The sequence below is a fragment of the Papaver somniferum genome, unplaced genomic scaffold (genome assembly GCF_003573695.1).
Source record: "Papaver somniferum cultivar HN1 unplaced genomic scaffold, ASM357369v1 unplaced-scaffold_10, whole genome shotgun sequence".
Classification (NCBI taxonomy): Eukaryota; Viridiplantae; Streptophyta; class Magnoliopsida; order Ranunculales; family Papaveraceae; genus Papaver; species Papaver somniferum.
The window spans coordinates 6,463,915-6,486,123 of NW_020618825.1; the positions used below are offsets into that span (position 1 = coordinate 6,463,915).

Consider the following 22,209-nt stretch of genomic DNA (forward strand, 5'->3'; position numbering starts at 1 on the left):
AGTTTCAATAGTTCCGCCGGCATGCTTTTATTAAGTTACATTGTCGACTAAACCAGGACCGGCAAGGTTATGAACTATCAGACTGCCGGCCCTGACAGCAGAAATGGTGTAGTTACCAGCATCAGCAAGGTAAGCAAATTCAAACCTAGCCGGTTGTTTTACAGCCGACAAGGTATTAAATTATCGACCCTGCTGACTATGTGTTGCAAAAAATACCTTTTCCTGATGCCTTAAAAGGATAAGGTCGGCAGGGTTATAAAGTTACTACTTTGACAACTATATAAAAGCCGGCACCATAATGACCAAATACCTTGCCGACTAACATACATAAAAACTGAACTCTTGATGCCTAAAGTATGATAAGGTCGGCAGGCAAACAGTAACCTTGACAGAGAATTCAAAATTTAAATTTTTGCAAGTACAAGTGCATTGATTGACTACCATAACGGCCAAATTTGGGCACCATCCTATAAATAAACTACTTCTCTCCACAAAACAACACAACACTATTTGCATATACTCTCCAAAGCTCATATCATCATACACTCCATCTAACTCTCCCAATACCTCTATATACAACAATGGCATAATATGATTCATATGAAGATTTGGCAATCACCAAAGCGTGGTACGCGGAAATTCGAGTTAGACATCAGTCCTCCGTAAGGGTGGATGTCGTAACCTTTTAGGATAAGGTACACAACAATTTTAGGCAAGATTTTGGGAATCCTAATGGAAGAAGTGTTCAACAAGTCCATGATAGGCACCTAGTCAACGAAAATGCGATACTTGTTTTTTTAGCTCTCCAAACCCGTATTTTTAACGCTACCCACTTCAACTTGTCCATTGAACAATTTGTATGTATGTTTGTGGTTTATTTTACGTAATCCATGTTGTTTTATCTTCCTACTAAACACCACTAAAAAAGTAAGTTTGTGTTTTATTTTTGTAGCATGAAGCCGTGAAAGCGCGCTACTTGGAGGAAAAGGAAGAAGCATTCGCATTCGATGCAAGCTATCACTTCATGATATCCAAAATCCGGAGTATGCAGCGAACTTCATGGAGGCCGGAGATGAATGAGATTCCTCCAACGAAGATTGATGGTTTAGTGTAGGTTTTGTGGGTAGATTTCTATGTAAACCCTCATGAGACTATAACTCGTCCAGTAGGGTCGCCTAGGGGTCCAAAGGCTTGATGCACATGCTAAGTGCATTCGATTTTCCGTCGACAAGGAGTTAGATTTAATGTTTAAATCAATGTAGTAACCAAAATTAAATGAAGTGAATTACATCTTGCCATATTTTGTTTTCTGTTTAAAGGTCGGCAAGGTGACAATGCCGACTATTGCACCGCCGACTATGTTAGAGAATTTATTTTCTGTCGACTTTCGTTAGCCGGCAAGGTAAGAAATATTTACATGCCGACTATAGTATGGCCGGCAAGATGAGAAATATTTCGGAATGTTTTTCATCCGTATACTTTTCCGGCCATGTGTGGTCGGCATGTTCTTCATCCGCAGACCGTGCCGACCATATATGGTCGTCTTGTTCTTCATCCGTATACCTTGCCGACTTTGCACAAAATTTAAACTAGTTTTGGTTGTACTCTTGAGACAAAAGTTTTAATCTACTCCATTCATATTTTCAAAAGTTTTAATCTACTAAGTTAATTCAGCTAAACTCAATTAATTAACCTAATCATAATTTTTAGTGTTAATTAAACACGGATATATTAACCATTTTGAAAATACATGGTTAAGGGGTGGCCTATTTTACTTCTAAATGTCTTGGATTTTGTCTCATTAGGTATACCCTAATTAATCTGGGTATATCCCAATCAAGTTAGGTTTAAAAGCTCCTTTCCCCAAACTTTTAAAAGTTTGGGAATTTTGAAAGTGCTTTGAGTCAAAAGCATTACCAAACCAAAGCCTTTTGTTAAAAAATAAAAATAAATAAAAATATTACCAAATTTCTTGCTAATTTTATAATAATTTCAGATTAATAGAATTTGTATACACATTTATGTCTTTTACAATCATATTAACAAACTTTATTAGCTGATGAAGTTTTATTACAAAGATTTAATACATGGTTTATGTCTTCTTTGATTGAGTGAGACCATCTCCAATGTGAGTTAATCATCAACAGAGACCACCGTCAACAACAAAGAAACATGATGCAGCATCAATTAGACACAACAGACACAAGGAACCAAAAACCAGTGGTCTTCCGAAGTCTTTGTCCGAGAAGATAAGTCATTGTGACAATAGATAGACAGATACCTGCAAAAAGAAAAGAAAAAATTGGAAACCTGAGATGCATACTTTCTAAAAACTCGTACCACCATCAAATTATAATAACTGTAAACAAAAAAAAAAAAAAAAAAAAAAAAAAGGAAATCCAATTCAAAGAGTTTAGATTTGTAAAAGGCTTATAAATGGAGGAATAACAGTAGAACAACATTGAGATGTAAAAGTATGAAGCGACAAAAACAAAATGAAATGAACCTGTTTTAAGAGACCCTGTTGTGGAAGATTACAAAAGTAAGGATCTATCACCATGTATTCCATGTCCTTTCGTTGCAGAAGCAAGAGTAGTGAAGAGAGAGTTTGTGAACTTTGGAGGACACGGGCGGCGCTGGAGCCATATATATATATATATAGTAATTGCAATAGGGTTTACTGTTTAGTTTAGGTTCCCTAGAACAACACTTGATTTAGCAAAAAAAAAACAGACCGTTCATTATATCTAACGGCCTGCAATTACAGACTAAATTCAGCCAGCAATGGGCGTCCGGATGTGCGTGCTGAGATGAAGGCTAGCAACTCTGTAATCAATCTCGTTGGAGCGTAGATTTAAGAATTGAATTTAATTTGTTGCCTCATCAACTGCGATACATAAGATTAAGATGTCGTGTGACCAGAAAATGAACACCCCGGCATTAAGTTTTCTTCACATCAGGATCATCCTATTTAGATTTTTGGATCCCAAATATCATTGGCCAACAACATGCCAGACAAACAAGTCTAAATATAACAGGCATTCGTCTGATGCATGTCAGTCCAAGACTCTAAAGTTTGAACTAGTGGAGTGTTCCTAGTAGGTGGCGAAGATTGGAGCTCAAGTACCATTTCCCCTTCATGAATTTCATCTTAAGTTTTATTGGAAAACTCGATCACACCAATAACTGTATTTGTTTCCATTATTGATTCATCAATTTGTAAACTAATTTTCAATGCAGGAGGGTATGGATTTTTTCCCAGGAAGAAATCATAAGGAACACCATTAACTTCATTCAAACTGCAACCTCGACTTTTTCTACAACCGACATCCTTTGTATCTCTCTAGCTTTCAACTGTGCATTATTCATGAACTAGAACCGCTCGTGCAATCAGTCCAGCCTCTGCCTGGCTAAGAAAATGATACCCTCTCAGGAGTAGGTATAGCATTGTCCTCTTATCTTCTTGACATAAGAGAAACTAGCATGATGGAACCTCTCAAAGAAGGCTCTATTAAAATTATGAACAAAAAAGAAATGGATCTTCCCAGTTGATAACGATAAACTGGCAACACAAAATCGTCAATAGCAAAAGTGGAGTTTCTACCTCCTAAAGTTCAATCGTAGTTGACATTTCATAGAGAACATGGTTTTCACAATTAAAGTCTGACAATCAATAAAACGTAGGGACTTGTAAAGTAACAAACTCAAACGGTGGAAATGCAGATCTTTCTGACAAATGGAAGCATGAAATCATTTATACACATATTTATGATTCAACTGAATTACTTTAAACAAAACTTTCTTAACATCTGGAGTCACACCTCCAAAAACAAAGCTTCCCCTGCAATAGAAAGTTGGTCAGCTGCTAGAAAAACACTTCTGATTTCCACACCAAATTCATCTATCTAGATCACCACATGCAAAAGGTAAACCATGTTATTTCCACACCAAATTCATCTATTTAGATCACCACATGCAAAAGGTAAACCATGTACGCAGATCATACCTGCCAATTCACCAGGGATTAACATAAACTAGTCTCCGCTGGTTACTAATTATAATGACAAACTATGAGATTCATATTCTGAGTGGCATATTCAGATTGAATTAATGTAGGATATCAATTCCTTGGAGAAAAACAGCAAGATACAAAACCATGATAACTCTACAAATATAGCTCATAAGCCCGTTGCAAACAAGGCAGAATACCAACCTTCATTCCAGATGATACAATCCCGCGGAGTAATAATATTCCATAACTACAAATTCGAAGAAAGAGCACCTGCAAGAAACAAACCACCAATGAAAATTGCTCATATGGAATGCCATTTCTGTTTGGGGAATTAGGTCCGTAAAAGCCTATTTTTCAGTTAATGAGACGTGGAACTGTATTTCGTGTAAACAAATTATTCCCAAATCAAACTATGAAACAACTCAGGGATTCCCGCTTATACAATTTTAACAAATATCACTAATTTTTAATAGTTATTTTAATAATTTTTAAGGTTTTATGTTTGCATCTCAGAAACATATACCAAGAGAGTTTTTACCTTCAGCCTGTCAGGTTAATTTGCTTTCTTCTCGTCTAATAGTTCAGATAAGGTTGCAACATTATCAGCTTGAGTCCTCAATCTCAATCTTTGCTTCCACCCTTTCCCTTGCTTCCAAATTTAGCCATCACCTTCCTCACTTCCTTACAAATGCCAAGACAATTTCTTGGTACAAGGCTAGAAGTCCTTATATATGTTCTTTCTTTCCAAATTCAACCAACCCTTGGTATCATTTTCGCTTTCATGAATTTGATCATGAGATTGTACAATGTAAGGATCTCTTCCTTAACTTCTTAACTGATTCATACTATCCTCAGCCTCAGGATTTTACTATCCTTCATTAACGCAACAAAAAACAACTTTTCTAATAATCCAAGGAAAAGAGGATTCCGGGGAACAAAGCCACGCATTAGGTGGTTATGGGAAGAAGAACTTTGGTGGATGATGGTTTCCATGATGTATGTATGTGTTATATGTGAGAATGAAGTATCTAATTCACAGGATATTCATTTTTTTTAGCGGAACAAAAGAACAATATTAAGATTACCATACTGGCGGCTACTCATCCAAATGTGACTACAAATCATGGATGCATCTCTGTAGCTGTCTTTTCGTCATCAGGCCATTCTGATGATATCTCCCTTATCCCAAAAAAGATCCGATCTACTAGCAGGATGAGGTTCTTCATAAACAACATAGATTTGTGAGGATAAGTCATTGTGACAATGATTTGATAGATCTGTGTTTCTCTCTTTGATCTCCATGGTATGTGTAACGGTTCCCACATAATACCAAAACTCAAATCAAAATCCTGATTTGGGAAAAAGGTAGATTTCAGTAGGCAGAGAACTCCGGTTGCCGGTTTTTCTTTCACCGCCGCCTCACTCTGACTCTCACATTCTGTAAAATAGAACTATTTCTAAAATGCTAGGGTTTTGTCAATTTATACTCCACAACTAACTTTTATGATTTACTATAATACCCTTGAAATAACCTCATCCCAAATCCAATGGTGCAGTCCAATCTGCAGGCCCGGTTATTACGATTTATATAACTTATTCTGCTGTTATACGAGACTGGCTGGATTATGTTGGATGTGCAGAAATGAAGAGGGCTGGTAACTCATAATCAAATCTCCTTGGAGCAAGCCAGCTTAGCAATTAATCAATGCAGCATTCATTAGACTACTGAATTTATTTCCGATTTCTTTGTAATGCTACTGTTTCCTTTGTGCCTCCTTGGCGCCTTATTAATTTTTTGTTCCAACAGAAAGATTAAGATGTTGTGTGGGCAGAAAATGAAGACTCGGGCATTAAGTTGTCTTCAAAACAGGATCAACATGCTATCTAGATTATAGGATCCCAAAATATCACTGGCCAACAAACTGCAAGCCAAGCATTGTGAGTTATAAAGCAACAAACTCAGATTCCCAGGTCTTAATCCACGCCAGAAGAACTTAAAATTAGTAAATGTAGATCATCATGAAAAACGGAAGCATAAAATCTTCAGTTTACTTTAATCGGAACTTTCTTAACATCTGGAGTAACACCTTCAAAAACAAAGCCTTTTCTGCAATTAAAAGACCAAACACTACGCAACTAGCTAGTAAAACAACTCTGATCACTACACACAGGAGGTAATCCATTAACATACATCATACCAGCTAATTTACTAGAGAGACATATCACTCTGTTGGTTGTCAATTATACTGATAAACTATGACATTCATATTCTGAATCATAGAATCAGACTGAACTAATGCAGGATATCAATTATTCGAAGAAAAACAGCAAGGAACAAAAGAATGCGTGAAGACTCTACAGATATAGCTCATGAGCCCCATAAGAGTTGCAATCAAGGCAGAAAACAAACCTTCATTCCAGATGATACATACCATTTGAGGTTACCTGCTGCCAGTAACAGCTACAGATTCCAGGAAAGAGCACCTGCAACAAACAAACCACCAATGCAAGAGAATCCCTCATACAGAATCGCAAGTGCTTATGGTTTTTTTGTTTGCAACAGCTGGAGTCAATCTTTATTGTTGTTTTCTTCTTTTCCTTGCCCCATCTGATTGCTTCCAAGACTAGCCATCACCTTCCTCACTTGGCTGCGTTCTGCACGTACACTCGCGCTTCCTTAGGAATGCCAAGGCAATTTCTTAGTAAAAGGCTAGAAGTCCTAATATATGTTCTTTGATTCCATTTTCAACTAACCCCTTCATTAATCAATGCACTGAGTGCAGTATTAATTCAACTACCGAATTTGTTGCTTCATGAATTTGATCTTGAGAATGTAACATGCACCAGAAAACTCAATCCCACCTATAAATGTAATCTTCTTTTGCTTCCTTTATTGATTCATCAATTTGTAAGCTAATTTGTAATGCAGGTGGGAATGATTTGTCCCCAGCAACAAATTCATAGGAAGTACCATTAACATCAATCAAACTGCAACCTGGACTTTTCCTGGAACCGAGTTCCTTCATTTCTCTCTTTACCATAACAACATCATCCCATCTCTTAGCTTCTGTGTACAAACTCAACAGACTCATATAAATTGCTGCATTCCGTGGTTCTTCTCTCAATAACCATCTGGCTGCTAACTCTCCCACTTCGACATTCTTGTGAACTCTACATGCGTTTAAAAGTGCACCCCACATAGCAGCATTAGCTTTCAATGGCATATTGTTCATGAACTTAACGGCTTGTGCAATCAATCCTGCCCGGCTTAGAAGATCGACCACACAACCAAAGTGTTCAACTGTGGGTTCAATCCCAAACTCTGATTCCATTCTGTCAAAATACATTAATCCTTGTTTAACCAGTCCTGCGTGAGTGCAACCAGATAAGAGACCAACAAATGTGATTGTATTAGGCTTAACACCGGATTCCACCATGTTTTCAAACAATTCCACTGATCTCTCTCCAAAACCATGCATTGCCATGCCATAAATCATCGCTGTCCACTCACCCACAAGCTTCTCCTTAACTCCTTCAAAAACAAGTATCGCATCGTTGATGCTCCCACACTTGAAATACATATCAATCAGTGCAGTATTTATCCGACTATCGAATTGGTTTCCTTTCTTACTCCTGATATAAGAATGGATCCATTTACCAGAATCTAAACTACCCAAATTAGCAGAGGCAGAAATGACTCCCATAATGGTAGAATCATTAGGTTCCAACCCTTGCATCTGCAACTCACGAAATAATTCCAATGCTTCATTAAACCGTCCCTTTCTAACATAACCCATAATCATCGCACTAAAAGAAACAACACTCTTGTCAGGCATTTCCTTGAACAACTTGTGTGCAGTTTCTACTGACCCATGGTTAGCATTACAAGAAACCAATGTAGTCCATGTAGCAACATCTCTATCAAGCATTTCGTCGAACACTGACCGAGCAGAACTAATTCTACCATTTGATCCATACAAATGGATTAATGAATTCTGAACAAATATATTAGTACCAAACCCATGCTTAACAGCTTGACAATGGGTTTCTTCACCTTTACGAATGTCGCTGAGAACTGAACAAGCTTTGAGTAAGAAAGGGAATGTGTATTTATCAAGCGAGGGGCGTCCATTTCTGTGCATTTGGTTATAAAGAATGAATGAATTTTGTGGATGACAACTTGATGAATAAGCTCGTATCATGGTGTTGTAAATGAAAGTCGATTTGTTTTGAATTTGATCGAAAATTAAGCGTGCGTAATCGAGAGAAGACGGCTTATAAATTACGAAGAATGTAATGAGTTTGCGAACGTAAATTTCTTGTTGTTGGAATCCATTGATTATAATGTGAGCATGAAGTTTCTTAGCTTCTTGCATCCTTTTGCAGAGATGAGTTTCTTAACTTTCTTTACGGGGGGGTCTTTTGAGTGCATTTATTCTTCACCCAATAATTCTTAACGAACGGCGAAAATAGACTTCCTAAAAACCGTGTCCCATGCCTAGTTAGTAAGTTCGCGAATGATTCCCAAATCATTCGCGAATTTTTCCGTATCACGAATTTTACCGTCTTATTCGCGTACGTTTGCAACTCCGAACCCAAGTCGCGTATTATGTGGCATTCCCGGATTATTCGCGAATCGTTCACGAATATTACGTATCCCGAATGATACGTCCGCTTAATTCGCCATAAATTCTTTAGCTTTTACTTTTCAAAGACTCCACTTTTTGGGCTTTACTGCCTCCCGAACATACACGACCGAATATTAGACGTGTTGTAATTTTTATGAAACAAAAACGACTGAAGAGATTTGAAGGTGAAGGTGAGAGAGATCTCAAACTCAATAACCAAGCATCTAAACCACCATACGACGTCCTTTTGGATAACTAATGTTGTATATATTATTAATATCATCATATTGAGTTTATTTTTTCCTTAAATAACTCACACATATGCATAAAAATTGGTCTATGACCTTATAAATACAAATTATTTGTTATATATATATACCGAATTTTCAGAGCCGAACTCACATTTATAAATCGAATTATACACGTACGTATGTCGTTCCGAATTAATGACGAATCACGTCCCGTTGACCGAATTTTGGACCGAATCTGGATTTTACAAAACCGTATAATACTCGTACGTTTGCCGTTCCGTACGTTTACCGAATCCCGAATTGCTAACTAGGGTCCCATGTGGCGCCTCCGTGACACTGACATATCTTCAATGGAGTATATGTTTTTAAAAATTATGAGGCCGTCTAGGATTTTAGAAACTCTCAACAAAAAAAAAAACTTTTTCAATGGTGATTGGATAATTAAAATTTAATATAATATGTAAGTTTGAATTTGGATTAGAAAATGGATTTTTGGAGACTCTCATATCCGTACTCATGTCATCAGTTTGTTTTTATTTTATTTATTTTGTTAGATTTTGTGAATTATAAATAAATGACAAGTGTATCAAAATAGATATAGGTAAAACTACTCTTGGAAATGCTTGTCAAAATCAAAAAAATTATTTAGCTCTATGTTAGATACCTCGTTTTTAGGTCTCCACATTGGATAATATCCATGCACTATTGTAGAGAAAATGGAAAGAGAAGTGGTCCCCTTTTTATGTTATGAGAGAAAATGGAGAGAGAGAAGTGGTCCCTCTATTCATATAATAATAAAATCATAACATTTGTCTGTCCACATATGGAAACAAACCTATTTTTTTGACATATCCAAAAAAATAAACCTGCCTATTTTTTAGAAACGGGGGAAGTATGTTTTTAAAAATGGAAAATGTATAAAACAGTCCCAATATTAAGACCCGATTTGCAAAATGGTCATACGGGTACAGACCATTTAACAACAGTCACCCTTCCCTTATTAAGGGTGTTAAGTCGGTAGGCCCTACAAATACAGAGTTAAATAGAATGATGGATTTACCTTTCTGTCCCTGACCTAATAACTAAACCAAATCTGTAATCATAGATCGTGCTAAAATTAAATCTCGAGGATAATTTCAACGGATATGATTGGTCAAAGCAAATTAGATGATATGACAGCTAGGGCTCTCATCTTCTTCTTCATTATTGTCCGCCGTTTCTCATTCCATTTCTATTCTTTAAGCTCTGCAACAATGGCGATTGAGTGAAGGAGAGATTTCTAGTGAGTTTTATCATCAGAAGATGCTTGTAAGAGCACACAGTTTGTGTTGATGGTTTGGTTTAACTTTAATGGTGTTTTACGACAGTTAAAAGCTTAAACAAGTAACTGGTTATGGAAAACCTCAGTTTTCTTACAAGAGAACGTCACGATGTTTGCAAACATAATGAGGTTGGTAACCATGAACCCATACTGAGAATTTCGAATTATTTTCAAAAACCCTAATTTTTTGAATTTAGGGATTTTAATCATTAACCATAATTAGGAAAATTGTGGATTAAGACTAAAGATTATCTGTTACAATTGATGGTTGTGTTAATAACTGATAGTGTAAATTGTATTTTGTTGTGAGTCTTTGCAGGAAACTTGTGAATAATCCAGTTAGAAATTTTAGGTTGAAATTTGTGCTACTAATAAGGTTATTTTTTTGATAATTTGGATGTGAATTGTGGTAATTTAGAGGTCTAGTTTCTGGTACTGAAGAAATGGGTATTGAAGTCTACCGAGAATTTGTGAAAAGTACTTTGGGGGTGAAAGTTGTTTTGATTAACTTGACAAGGTACATACGCAAGCTGCGGTAGTTGATACAGTCGGGAAAGTGATCTGTATTTGATAGTGATGCTGCTGCTTGATTAAATTGAGAAGGTACATACTCAAGCTTCCGTCGTTGATACACTCGGGAAACTGATGTTGTAGCCGTTGTATTTAATTATTGCAATCATGACGAAGATTTTATCCCAAAAGGAAGAAGATATACATATGCTTTTAGCTGCAGATGCACATCTCGGTACCAAAAATGTCAATTTCTAGATGGAGAGATACGTTTTTAAGATAATAGTCATGGTAACTAAACACCAAACCCTCTCCGAATCTTCTTTTTTTGTGTCATGTTTATGGATTTTCTACGGTTTGATTTGATGTTTAGGTCTTGCGGGGTTGTTATTAAAATATGTCACTATGCTTGGGTCTGTGCGTGAAAGATGGATTAATGTTTGTACTAAATGATTTAGTTAGGGGTTTTGAACAAATAAATGACATGTTTTAGAGATTAAACTGGGGGCATGTATGTTGTTTCCTATAATATAAATGGTTTTAACTGAAACTTATAGAAATGCAAAAATTGGTACTGGAATTGTACGTCTTATTTCCTTCGTCTAATTGGAGTAGAAGACAGACTAGTTTATCGCAGAAAGTCAAATGAAAGAACACCATATGCATGAGATGCGAGTTTGTATTCTAAATTTTTCTCAAGCTTAGGAAAATCTAATATTGTCTTTACTTTTTTAACTTCTTTAGAATTGAGTGCGCACATTTAAAAACTTCCTACGCGAAGAGATAATCGAATATCTTGACGTTAATGAACAGAACAATGCATTGGTATGTCTATAACTGTAACATTTGCTAGGTTCTCCTTGAAAATGTTAATCCCAAGCTATCAGTAATGGCTTGTTGGCGTAATGCGAAAATGTGATGGGTTTTATGGAAATGAATTTAGGAAAGAGATTGGTTAATTGAAAAGAGGAGGCTTTGATAAATTGAAATTGAAAATGTTACAAGGGAAATTTTTGTATAGCACTTTGGCTTATACTACTCACTCTAGCACTCAACTCTTACCAACTCTAACACTCACTTGAGTTTTTGATGATCCAAAATGAGACCATAACCTGCCTATTTATAGGCTGAGTGACCGACTCCAAGAAAGTTCTAGAAATGAAAATTCTAGAGATTGTGTCACCGACTAGGCTAAAAACATTCTAGAGAAAGAATTCTCTAGATTACACGTGACTAAAAGAAGCTAAGAAGAGTCTAGAGAAAGAATACTCTAGATGGTAGCCAAAGATGCTAGAGAGTGAACTAATCTAGCTCCCTTTTGGGCCGGACTGCCTTTAGATTGTCCTGGGCTTTTATTCTTTTGAGCCGTGTATATTCTTTAAGATCACAAATTAAATTATATTTTTAACACCCCCTCTTAATTTGTGATGTTAAGCTTTTCTCTGAAATGATTGAACTTATCCACCGTGACTGCCTTTGTAAAAATGTCTGCATTTTGTTCTTGTGTTGGACAGAATTGGAGCTTGATTTCCTTGTTTTCTACCAACTCTCTGATGAAGTGGTGTCGTAGCTCTATGTGCTTTGTCCGTCCGTGGAAAACTGGATTTTTTGTCATTGCCATTGTAGACATATTGTCACAGTAGATAGTTGTCGGCTGTTTTTGCCTTTGTTGTAGGTCGGTCATTATTCTTCTTAACCATACTGCTTCACATGCTGCACTTGTTGATGCTATGTACTCTGCTTCGGCTGATGATAGTGCCACCGTACTTTGCTTTTTAGAACTCCAAGAGATAAGTTTTGTTCCCATACAGAAAACATAGCCTGATGTGATTTTTCGGTCTTCAATAGAACCTTCCCTATCGCTATCTGTCAAGCCAATTAAATCATTATCTTTTTCTCTTTGAATATTTGATGCCAAAATCTTTTGTGCCCTTGATATATCGAAGAATTCTTTTTGCGGCGGCATAGTGTAACTTGCTTGGATCGCTCATAAACTGAGAAACAATGATGGTTGCATTGACGATGTCTGGCCTTGTATTTGTTAAGTAGATCAGTGAACCAACTAGACTTATGAATAAGGTCGGATCCACTTTAGTTGTTCCATCATTTTTTACAAATTTCTCATTGGTACCCATTGGAGTTGCAATTGGTTTGCATTCCATCATGTTGAACCTTTTCAGTAAGTCTTCTGCATATTTTTCTTGGGAAATGAATATTCCTTCTAGAGATTGTTTTACTTGAATCCCAAGAAAATATCGCATAAGTCCTAAGTCTGTCATCTCATATTCTTTCATCATCTCCTTCTTAAATTTTTCTTTCATTTCTTGTTTTGTGCTGGCGTAAATTAAATCATCAACATAGAGACAGACAACTAGGAAATCCGTACCTTGTTTTCTTATGTAGAGGATGGCTCACTTGGACTTTTCTCTAATCCATTATCTCGGAAATACTTGTCGATTTTGTTGTTCCATGCACGCGGTGCTTGTTTGAGACCATATAGTGCTTTGCGGAGACGATAAACCATTTTTTCTTTTCCTTTTCGGATATATCCTTGAGGTTTTTCAACGTACACCTCTTTTTCAAGTTCTCCATTTAGGAACGACGACTTTACGTCCAATTGGTAGACTTTCATTTTGAGTTGAGCTGCCAAGGCTAACACCATCCGGATTGTTTCCATGCGAGCGACTGGGGAAAATGTCTCGTTGTAGTCAATTCCTGGTTGCTAGGAACATACTTTTGCAACTAGTCTTGCCTTGTGCTTTTGAATCGAACCATCTTCGTTTTACTTTGTCTTGTAGACCCATTTCAGACCAATTATTTTTCTCGATTACTCGCATTCTTCATCCATAGCGTTTCTCCATGTTTCTTCTTTAGCCGCTTCTTCATATTTTTTAGGTTCTAGTGCTATAAATGCACAGTTAGATATTTCATAAATATCTCTTAGGGAACGCACCTTTCTAGGCGGGGCACTTGCTTCCGATGAACATGGACTTTGTTGTGTTGGACTAGGAGATCTCGGGCTTGTTGGTGGAGTAGTTTCTTCTTGGCGTGGCTGATCAAGCTCGTCTTCAATGAGTAGTGGCGACTCGTGATTGTTTGCTTCATCATTCCAATCCCAATCTTTGAATTCATCGAAGATAACATGTCTTGAAATTACCAATTCCTTTGTTTGTGGCTTTAGAAGTCTATAGGCTTTAGACTCTTCCCTGTATCCGATGAATATATGCTTTTCTCCTTTTTCATCGAACTTTTCTCTATGTTGGGATGGAATATGTGAGTATGCTACGCAACCAAAAATTCTGAAAGAAGTTACCTCGGGCTTTTTCTTATGCCAAGCTTCGTATGGAGTCTTGTTGGGAACTGCCTTTGTTGGAGAATGGTTAAGGATGTAAACCTCCGTGTTGACTACTTCTGCCCAGTAGCTGTTGGGTAGCTTCCTTGCTTTTAGCATACTCCGAGCCATTTCCACGATCGTACGATTTTTCCTTTCCGCGACGCCGTTTTGTTTTGGAGTGTATCGAACAGTGAGCTCCTTTTTAATTCCAATTTCTTTGCAGTAGTTGACGATTTCATTTGAAGTAAATTCTCCACCACGGTCTGTACGGAATACTTTTAATTGATGGCCACTTTGCTTCTCTACCAACGCCTTGAATTCTAGAAATTTAGTGAATGCCTCGGATTTTTGCTTGAGAATATACACCCGCATCATCCTGGTATAATCATCCACGAATAAGATAAAATATCTTCTGTTGTTGAGTGAAGTTGTTCTTGTCGGACCGCAGATATCGGCGTGCACCAATTCGAGGGTCCTTCTTGCTCTCCACGATTTGTTTGTAAATGGAAGTCTATGAAACCTTCACATATTTTATCTCCACCGCTGATATTAGGAAGACCAATTACCATGTTCTTAGATTTTAGAACCTTCAAGGATCTGTAGTTGAGATGCCCGTATCTCAAATTACATAGCTTGCATTCATCTATATGATTGGTACTCATTGCCTAATTTTCAATTGATGGCATAGATAGTGGAAAGACAAAATTCTCTGACATTTTTACTTTTTCCACCAAGTGCTTATTAATTTTATCGTAAATTGTGCATTCTCCGTCTTCGAAATGTAGTGAGTACCCTTTTCTTATAAGTTGCCCAACACTTAATAAATTTTGAGCTAGGCCAGGAACATAAAGAACATCAGATATGTATCGAGTTTTACCTGACCTTGTACGTACGGATATGACTCCTATTCCTTCAACATTCTGGAACTTTCCATCTCCGATCTTGACTGGTGGAATCTCTTGTTCCTCCAATTTTACAAAATACTCTTTGTTTCCTGTCATATGGCTGATGCATCCGCTGTCGACATACCATATACCATGCGCTTCTTGTTGCAAGGTGAGGCAGGAATAATATCTTGATTTTGAGAATCGTTTTTCTCAGAATAGTTAGCTTCATTAAGCCAACAATCTTTTTCCATGTGATTTAATTTATCACACTTGGTGCACTTATATTTGCAATTTTCGGTTGCATGGCCAAACCTTTTGCAAACATTGGAACGGAGATTTGAGGAGTAATTTTTTCCGTACCTTTGATTATTTTTGTTTTTATAACCTCCTTTTCCTTTTCCACGTCCGTGGTAGAAATTTTTGGGACCTTGATTTGACGTGGATCCTCTCTCGTACTGCGAGTTGGATGATGATCCCCCTGTGGAACTTTCTTTTCTGGCTTCTGTATTTTTCTTCTCACTGAAATTTATTTTTGATTGAAATGCCTGCTCCAATGGTTGCTCCGCGAACCTATTTATTCTTTTATCGTGCGCCTCGAGTGAACCCATTAATTTATGTACCGAGAGAGTCGATAAATTTTTTGACTTCTCAATGGCAGCGACGATATGGTCAAATTTGAACGGTAAACATCTTAAAATCTTTTCTACAACTCTTTTAGTTTCTATGGTATCTCCATAACTACTTATTTGATTTACTATGCCAATAACTCTTGAAAAGAACTTTTGGATAGTCTCATTTTCTTTCATAAGTAAATTGTCAAAATCTCGCCATAAAGTTTGTAGTTTAATGGAGATTACCTTTTCAGAACCTTGGAATGCTACTTTGAGAATATTCCAAGCCCACTAGTACAAATCTTCACATTTGCCACACTTAATCACCGTGTCCATAGGCTTTTGGTCATGGATTTTTTTCACTCCAAAAATGTGGCATCAGGTGCCGTGACAAAGAGGTACCTTTATGGCTACATAAACTTTGAGTGGCTATAAAATATGATTTACCATGGCCATAACTCTATAACCGTGTCTATATGGTACTCATTATTTTTTTTGTAGTTAAGCATTTTCACTATCACCATGGCCATAGGATCCTTATAAACACACAATTTGATTATATGTGGCTAAAGTTTACCTTAAAGTCACGTGAATTTTATTTTAACCGTGGCCTTTGTCAGTAATTGGACATGCAAAATTCATTTTATCATGGCCAATTCATGAGTTGCAGCCACATTAATTTTTCTTAACCATGGCCATCTCTATCATTTGGTCACACGGAAAATAATTTAGCATGGTCAATCCATGACTTGTAGTCACGTTTAATCTATAGTACCATGGCCATCCATATTTTTGGACACGTAATAAACATTTTATATGGTCAATTAATAAGTTATGGCTACTAAGAATTTGTAACACTGTGGCTAAAAAATTTCTACAGACACATCAAGTGTTTTCAATGTAGCTATTATTTCTACAGACACATCAATTATTCACCTTTCGGACACAGAGGATACCACAAACCATAGCCTTTATAAAATGACACAAAATGTGTCCAACGTGGCAAATATTAGATTTTAGCCACTCGAAAATCACAATTTTTATAGATTAATTTATTCTCTGGCCATGGTTTAAGATCTAAATGGTGGCGGTATTTTATATTCAACCAAGTGAATGCAGTACTGACCACTATATCGGGTCTTCAGGGACCTATTGGCCCCCTGTTTTATCATGTGCAGCAAAACTCACCTAAATAACCATCCATAAAAATTAATCAGACTAGAATTAGAATTGAACCAATATAATTTTTATTAACAATATGATAAATGTCTCAATATCTGATCAATTTTGCAGTAACCTAAATATAACAAATTTCAATGGGAGATTTAAAAGTTTAAACATCCAAATTCTACAGTCCTCGACTATTTCTCTTAATAATTAGGTCGAAAACTTGAGTCTCTTGCTGGATCTCCTAGACTTCAACTCCCCGCTCGTTGTATATGAAGGTTTCTTCTTCTTTCTCTTCTTAGCGTGTGGGTCAGCATCATGTTCATCAGGGTCTGAAAGTGGCAGGCCCTGCAGCAAGCAAGTGGACGTATAAGGCAACAAACCATGTTAACAGTTATATGCTGATGATGCATAAGGTAATACTTAAATGTTCACTGGTAACTGCCTAAAACATGTAAATAGTATTATTCTAACATTTATATGCTCATGTGCGAATTGTGGGAAAACATGTGCAGCGGGAACAAAATACAGTTATCTCATATTTGCTAGTGTTGGTTTCAAGACAAACCTAGAATGCAGAGAAATTAGTAATTGTACCCAAGTATCACATAAAACACATCATTATAGCATTAAGCTACATTACAAAACATAACATTCAGTTGAGTCCAGCATGTTCTTAGCTGAAGACAAAGCTAAACAAGCAGGTACATGGTTCCACATTCTTGTTATAACAGATAGACTAAATTAAGGAATAAAGCAACTTACAGTAGAGAAACAAATCACAAACTCTTTGGGACAAGATACAACAGATCCTTTAGCATCCTCTACTGTTTTGAGATGAGTATATGGGACTGGCAAATAATGATTCTTTAATATCGATTTTTCAACAGACACTCTGACACAATTATCCTTGAGTGGATCTCCATGTACTAACTGACCTGGCTCCGATGGAATAACAATACCCATTACAATGACGTTTCTCAGTGAAGCATGAGCCATTTTGTATTTGCCAATCTGCAAAAAATATTTGCTATGTTGACATCAACAAATTCAACTCTCAAAAAAGCCAAGGGTTTAAATACCTGCGAAAAGAACATACCGTTGAAAGTTCTGTCAGGTCTTTTAGTTGAGATTCGTCCGGAGATTTAAGGGGCAGACGCTCAGATGCAAGAGACTTTTGTTTGCATTTTCCAGACTGCAAACAGATATATTATATTAACATCAATATATGGAACTCTCAGTGCCTGGTTTTTTCGTCAAAGTTCCATCTTTCAGCTGCTTATCAAACTCCTCCTGCACAAAAAAATTTTAGGGGATTAAAAGTGTTAATCAATTAAAAGGAACTTATTTGCACATTTAATCAAGCACAGAACAAATAGCTAGGTGGTTTCAGTCGTGTTACAAGATGTGCTGCCTTTTCCCTAACATCATCATCATCGTATTCTCCATTTTTGTTTTGATGTGCCTTCCTCCACAATAAAGACCGTGAAGGATTTTCATGTTCACGAAACTCTTTTTCTTTAATCTAGCAATTATCAATACACAAGCCAAATATTAGATACATACTCTTCATATCTTTAATTAAGCATACAAGCTAACGGGACATCGTCGTATGGAAAAAAATACTAATTTTTGATAAGAAACTGGATTTACTAATTTTTCCAACAGCCCTGCATACCCTGCTCTTCCCGTCTTATGGTTATATTTGTGGTTCTCACACGCCTTAACTCCCTTAGTGGACAATTCCTGAGCATACAGATTCAAGGAATTTCATTCATAAGAAAATTAGACTAATTGGTGAATTTAGTATCAATAGCAATACTAAAATGTGTAATATACAACCTTACACCATGTTTACTCTTATTTTGGGGTTTTAATCTATAAAATACACAGGGTAAGGTTGTATATTACATGTTTGATCTGTATATTTTGGACAATTCCTGAACATCCTGGTAATGTTTGATCTGTTATACTATCTTGAAGACAAAACAAACAAGCTAGTATAACAGATCAAACATTACCAGGATGTTCAGGACTTTTAGTAGATTCGTCGTCAGAACTGGAGCCACTACCATCGCTATCTTCGCCTTCATTCTCCGACTGTCCTACATTCTGCAAGGCTTGAAGCTCCAGGGCTGCAGTCTCATTGTCAGCATACTCATCATCATCATACTCTGGCTCCCAACTCGAATTCTCGTGTGTAGGCATATCAGAACCTGCATATACATATATATGATTCAATCAAATATGGTCTGAATTCTTTTCAATCAAAAGTCAAAAGTTAATAAGCTAGACACAAGAAAAGGATTATATTATTGTAAAACAATAACAATCCTCTATAACCTAAGTTCAGATTCATTTTCAATTAATGGATTCATAGCTAGGGGAAACATATTGTGTCTTGGAAATAACCGAAGGATAGCCCGACTATACAGAGTCCAATAAACTCTCAAAGAAGCGTATTTTGCACTCATCAAGTAATGGGCTCAGGTCATAAATGCTAAAGAGTATTTCCTACTTCATTGTCGGATGTTGACTGGAACAGGGCAACTCAGTTATTCAATTTGATACAATTTGATTTGATACAAAACCGAAAGTTAACAAGAACAATAGGAAATATGAGGAACCCCATAATTCTAAGTACGAATAGTTAAAAAATTACGAGAAAAAAAAGTGAGTTGCTGTAAAATTGAATGAAACAAACTGGTCCCAGAGAAACATAGATTCTGCTAAGGTACACAATAGTGTTGTTACAGCAGATAAACATGCCTACGATGATGCATAGTTAGGGAATAATCAAAAACAAAATAATCTCAAGATGCACCATCTGTCACTCTAAATAAGAACCCAATTTCATTCATTTTGTATTGTATCTTTTCAATTAAAGATAATCTAATACGATTGTATTATTATAAAACTAATATCAATCATATGTAACCCAATTTCAGATTTAATCAAAGAGTCTAATATAAACTCAGGCATCTTTCAAATCAAATATCATAGGTTATTCAACTATTGATAAGCATGAAAATGATATACCTTGGATGTTTTTGATCTCGGAACTAATAATCCCACAAAGAAAGGTGCATCTCTTAACATCCCTGGACTGATTTTAGGGTTGAATTTATAGATATTCCAAACATCAAGCGGGAATAATCGCGCCCAAAAGGATTTTCTTTTGATTTCATGCCGCCCAAAATGAAAATTTTAGGGTTCAAATCGAAAAAGAATTGACCGAGATTATTCCCGCTAGATGTTCTTCTTTCATTCCTTCTCAATATACTTTTGTTTTCATCAGATTTTGATCCTACAACGGTGCAGAAATATTTCCAAAATTCCAGACTAAATCTTCTATGAATAACCCCTAATTCCCCTTTCCTCTAACAAACTTTCCTTAATTTGAAGCCAAAATATCTCACAAAATTACCCTCGTTATCTCCGGTTCTCTTTGCTGCTCTGCAACTTCGTTTTGGGAAGGCAAAAGAAAGAAAGAAAATTGAGGAGTATGTTACTCTCGTGTGATAGTTAGGTCAGACTAGGTGTAAACAAGGTCCAAGGAACAAAAAAAGTCGACATTTTAATTTCGAGAGATGGGACACTTCTTTACCTTTGATAGTACGTGGCTTCCACTTCTATACCTTTATTAGTACGTGGCTCATCTTTAGTGCACATAGGATTTGCAAGCTAGGACATATACAAAGAAAAAATCTTTGTAATGCTTTCTTCATTTTATTTGTTTATTTTTCTAATTCATATTTTAATTTTTTAATTATTATTAATTAAAATGTTGTTGTATGGAGTTGGTGAGGAGCCTAGCAACGAGTCATGCTTCTGCAATTTTTTTTGGACGGTGAGCCCTTTTTCCACAAGAAATTTTCTTACTGTGGCATTAACATCATAACATCAAGACTTGTATGCCTAAATTCTTAAGTCAGGGGATAACAACTGTTTTGAAAAGAAACATAATTATTAGTTATTGCTGGGCTTGTATTTCTGAATTGATTTATCAATTTCTGCATTCATTGAAGTGCAAATGATGTAATTGATCTACTGGTTATCTTTGCGTTTCAGAATGGATAAATCCTGGATGAGTACTGATAGAACGAAAAAACGCTATAGAGAAGGAGTCGCGGCGTTTCTGCAGTATGATGTCAACCATGTCAAGGAGGAGGGTGGGACATTTGATGAATTTCTTATGCTATGTCCATGTACGGATTGTTTAAATCTTTTTGCATGCTCAGTTGGCGACGTAGAAGATCATTTATTCTTAAATGGAATCGATCAAACGTATACTACTTGGACTAAGCATGGGGAAAATGATGAGGCAACCAGTTAACGTCAACAATAGTATGCACGCTAAATTTGAAGATTTTGGAATGGGAACTCCCACTGATGCTGCAGACGAAGATTTTGGAATGGGAACTCCCACTGATGCTCCAGACACTATAGATATGATGCAAGCTGCAGAAGAGTTCGCAGATGACCCTATAAAGTTTAAAAAGTTACTTGAAGATGCTGAAAAGCCCTTATACGAAGGATGTCCCAACTTCACAAAGTTGTCTGCAATTGTGCAGTTGTTCAAGTTGAAGAGTAAGCACGGTGCATCAGACATGTTTTTTAATGAACTATTACCCTTGTTGAAGGACATGCTTCCCAAAGAAGGTAATTTAATGGCGAGGAGTACATATCAGTCCAAGAAAATATTGAAAGAAATGGGTTCAGGGTATACCAAGATACATACATGTATCAATAACTGCATTCTTTATCGGGACAAGTACAAGGATGAAAAAGTGTGCGCTACTTGTAAAGCACCCAGATGTTAAGTTAACAGGGATGGTAAAGTCTACGAGAACGTTCCATCAAAGGTATTGTGGTACTTCGACATCATCCCAAGATTTCAGAGGTTGTTTCATTCGAAGCCCACAACAGAATATTTGATATGGCATGATACCACTAGAAACAAAGATAGTGTTTTACGTCATCCAGCAGACTCACATGTTTGGAGAGAGATAACAATTTCCCAAAAATTAAAGGTGATCCAAGAAATCTGCGATTTAGCTGTTTCGGCTGATGGAGCGGATGTAAATAAAGGCACCAAACATCACAATGTATGACCATTTTTGGTTGTGATTTACAACCTTCCACCGTCGATGTGTATGAAGACAAAGTTCATCATGTTGTTGTTACTTATAGACGGTGCTCCTGGAAACAACATCGATGTCCTTTTGGAACCTCTGGTTGGTGTAATTTTACTTGCTCCTGTTTATAAATAAGCTGTTGTGTTGTGACAAGTTGAAAAAACAAGTTTCCAGTCGATATATTTGTACCAAACCACTTACACTGACAGTTATGTCAAACTCAGAAGCATTGTTTGAAAAAGTCGCATCAACTCCTTCATTTGTATCAAACATACCTCAAATATAACTTGGCAATGTTACAGAAGACCTACTCTGAGAGTACCATTCGAATACAGTTGTTACATGAAAAG

The 22,209-nt window shown here is 36.5% G+C and overlaps 1 protein-coding gene and 2 long non-coding RNA genes across 5 annotated transcripts; all 3 read right to left on the minus strand.

Moving 5' to 3' along the window:
* Positions 1-1,974: 1,974 nt before the first annotated feature.
* LOC113326573 lies at positions 1,975-5,444 on the minus strand. 3 transcript variants are annotated; one of them, XR_003348405.1, is made up of 4 exons: positions 4,551-5,444; positions 4,214-4,282; positions 2,507-3,406; positions 1,975-2,281 (listed from the first exon to the last, which is right to left on the minus strand). It is a non-coding gene; the product is annotated as an uncharacterized LOC113326573 (long non-coding RNA). The 3 variants fall into 3 exon arrangements; XR_003348403.1 differs by having other exon boundaries at positions 2,507-3,410; XR_003348404.1 differs by lacking the exons at positions 1,975-2,281; positions 2,507-3,406 and adding an exon at positions 3,580-3,841.
* Positions 5,445-6,864: 1,420 nt separating this feature from the next.
* Positions 6,865-8,214, minus strand: LOC113326239 (pentatricopeptide repeat-containing protein At5g66520-like). Its single transcript, XM_026574004.1, has one exon. The coding sequence runs from the start codon at positions 8,212-8,214 to the stop codon at positions 6,865-6,867; it is 1,350 nt and encodes a 449-aa protein (XP_026429789.1).
* An 8,762-nt stretch (positions 8,215-16,976) lies between these two features.
* On the minus strand, positions 16,977-18,225 carry LOC113326715. Its single transcript, XR_003348495.1, has 4 exons — positions 18,124-18,225; positions 17,821-18,014; positions 17,487-17,735; positions 16,977-17,069 (listed from the first exon to the last, which is right to left on the minus strand). It is a non-coding gene; the product is annotated as an uncharacterized LOC113326715 (long non-coding RNA).
* Positions 18,226-22,209: the final 3,984 nt, after the last annotated feature.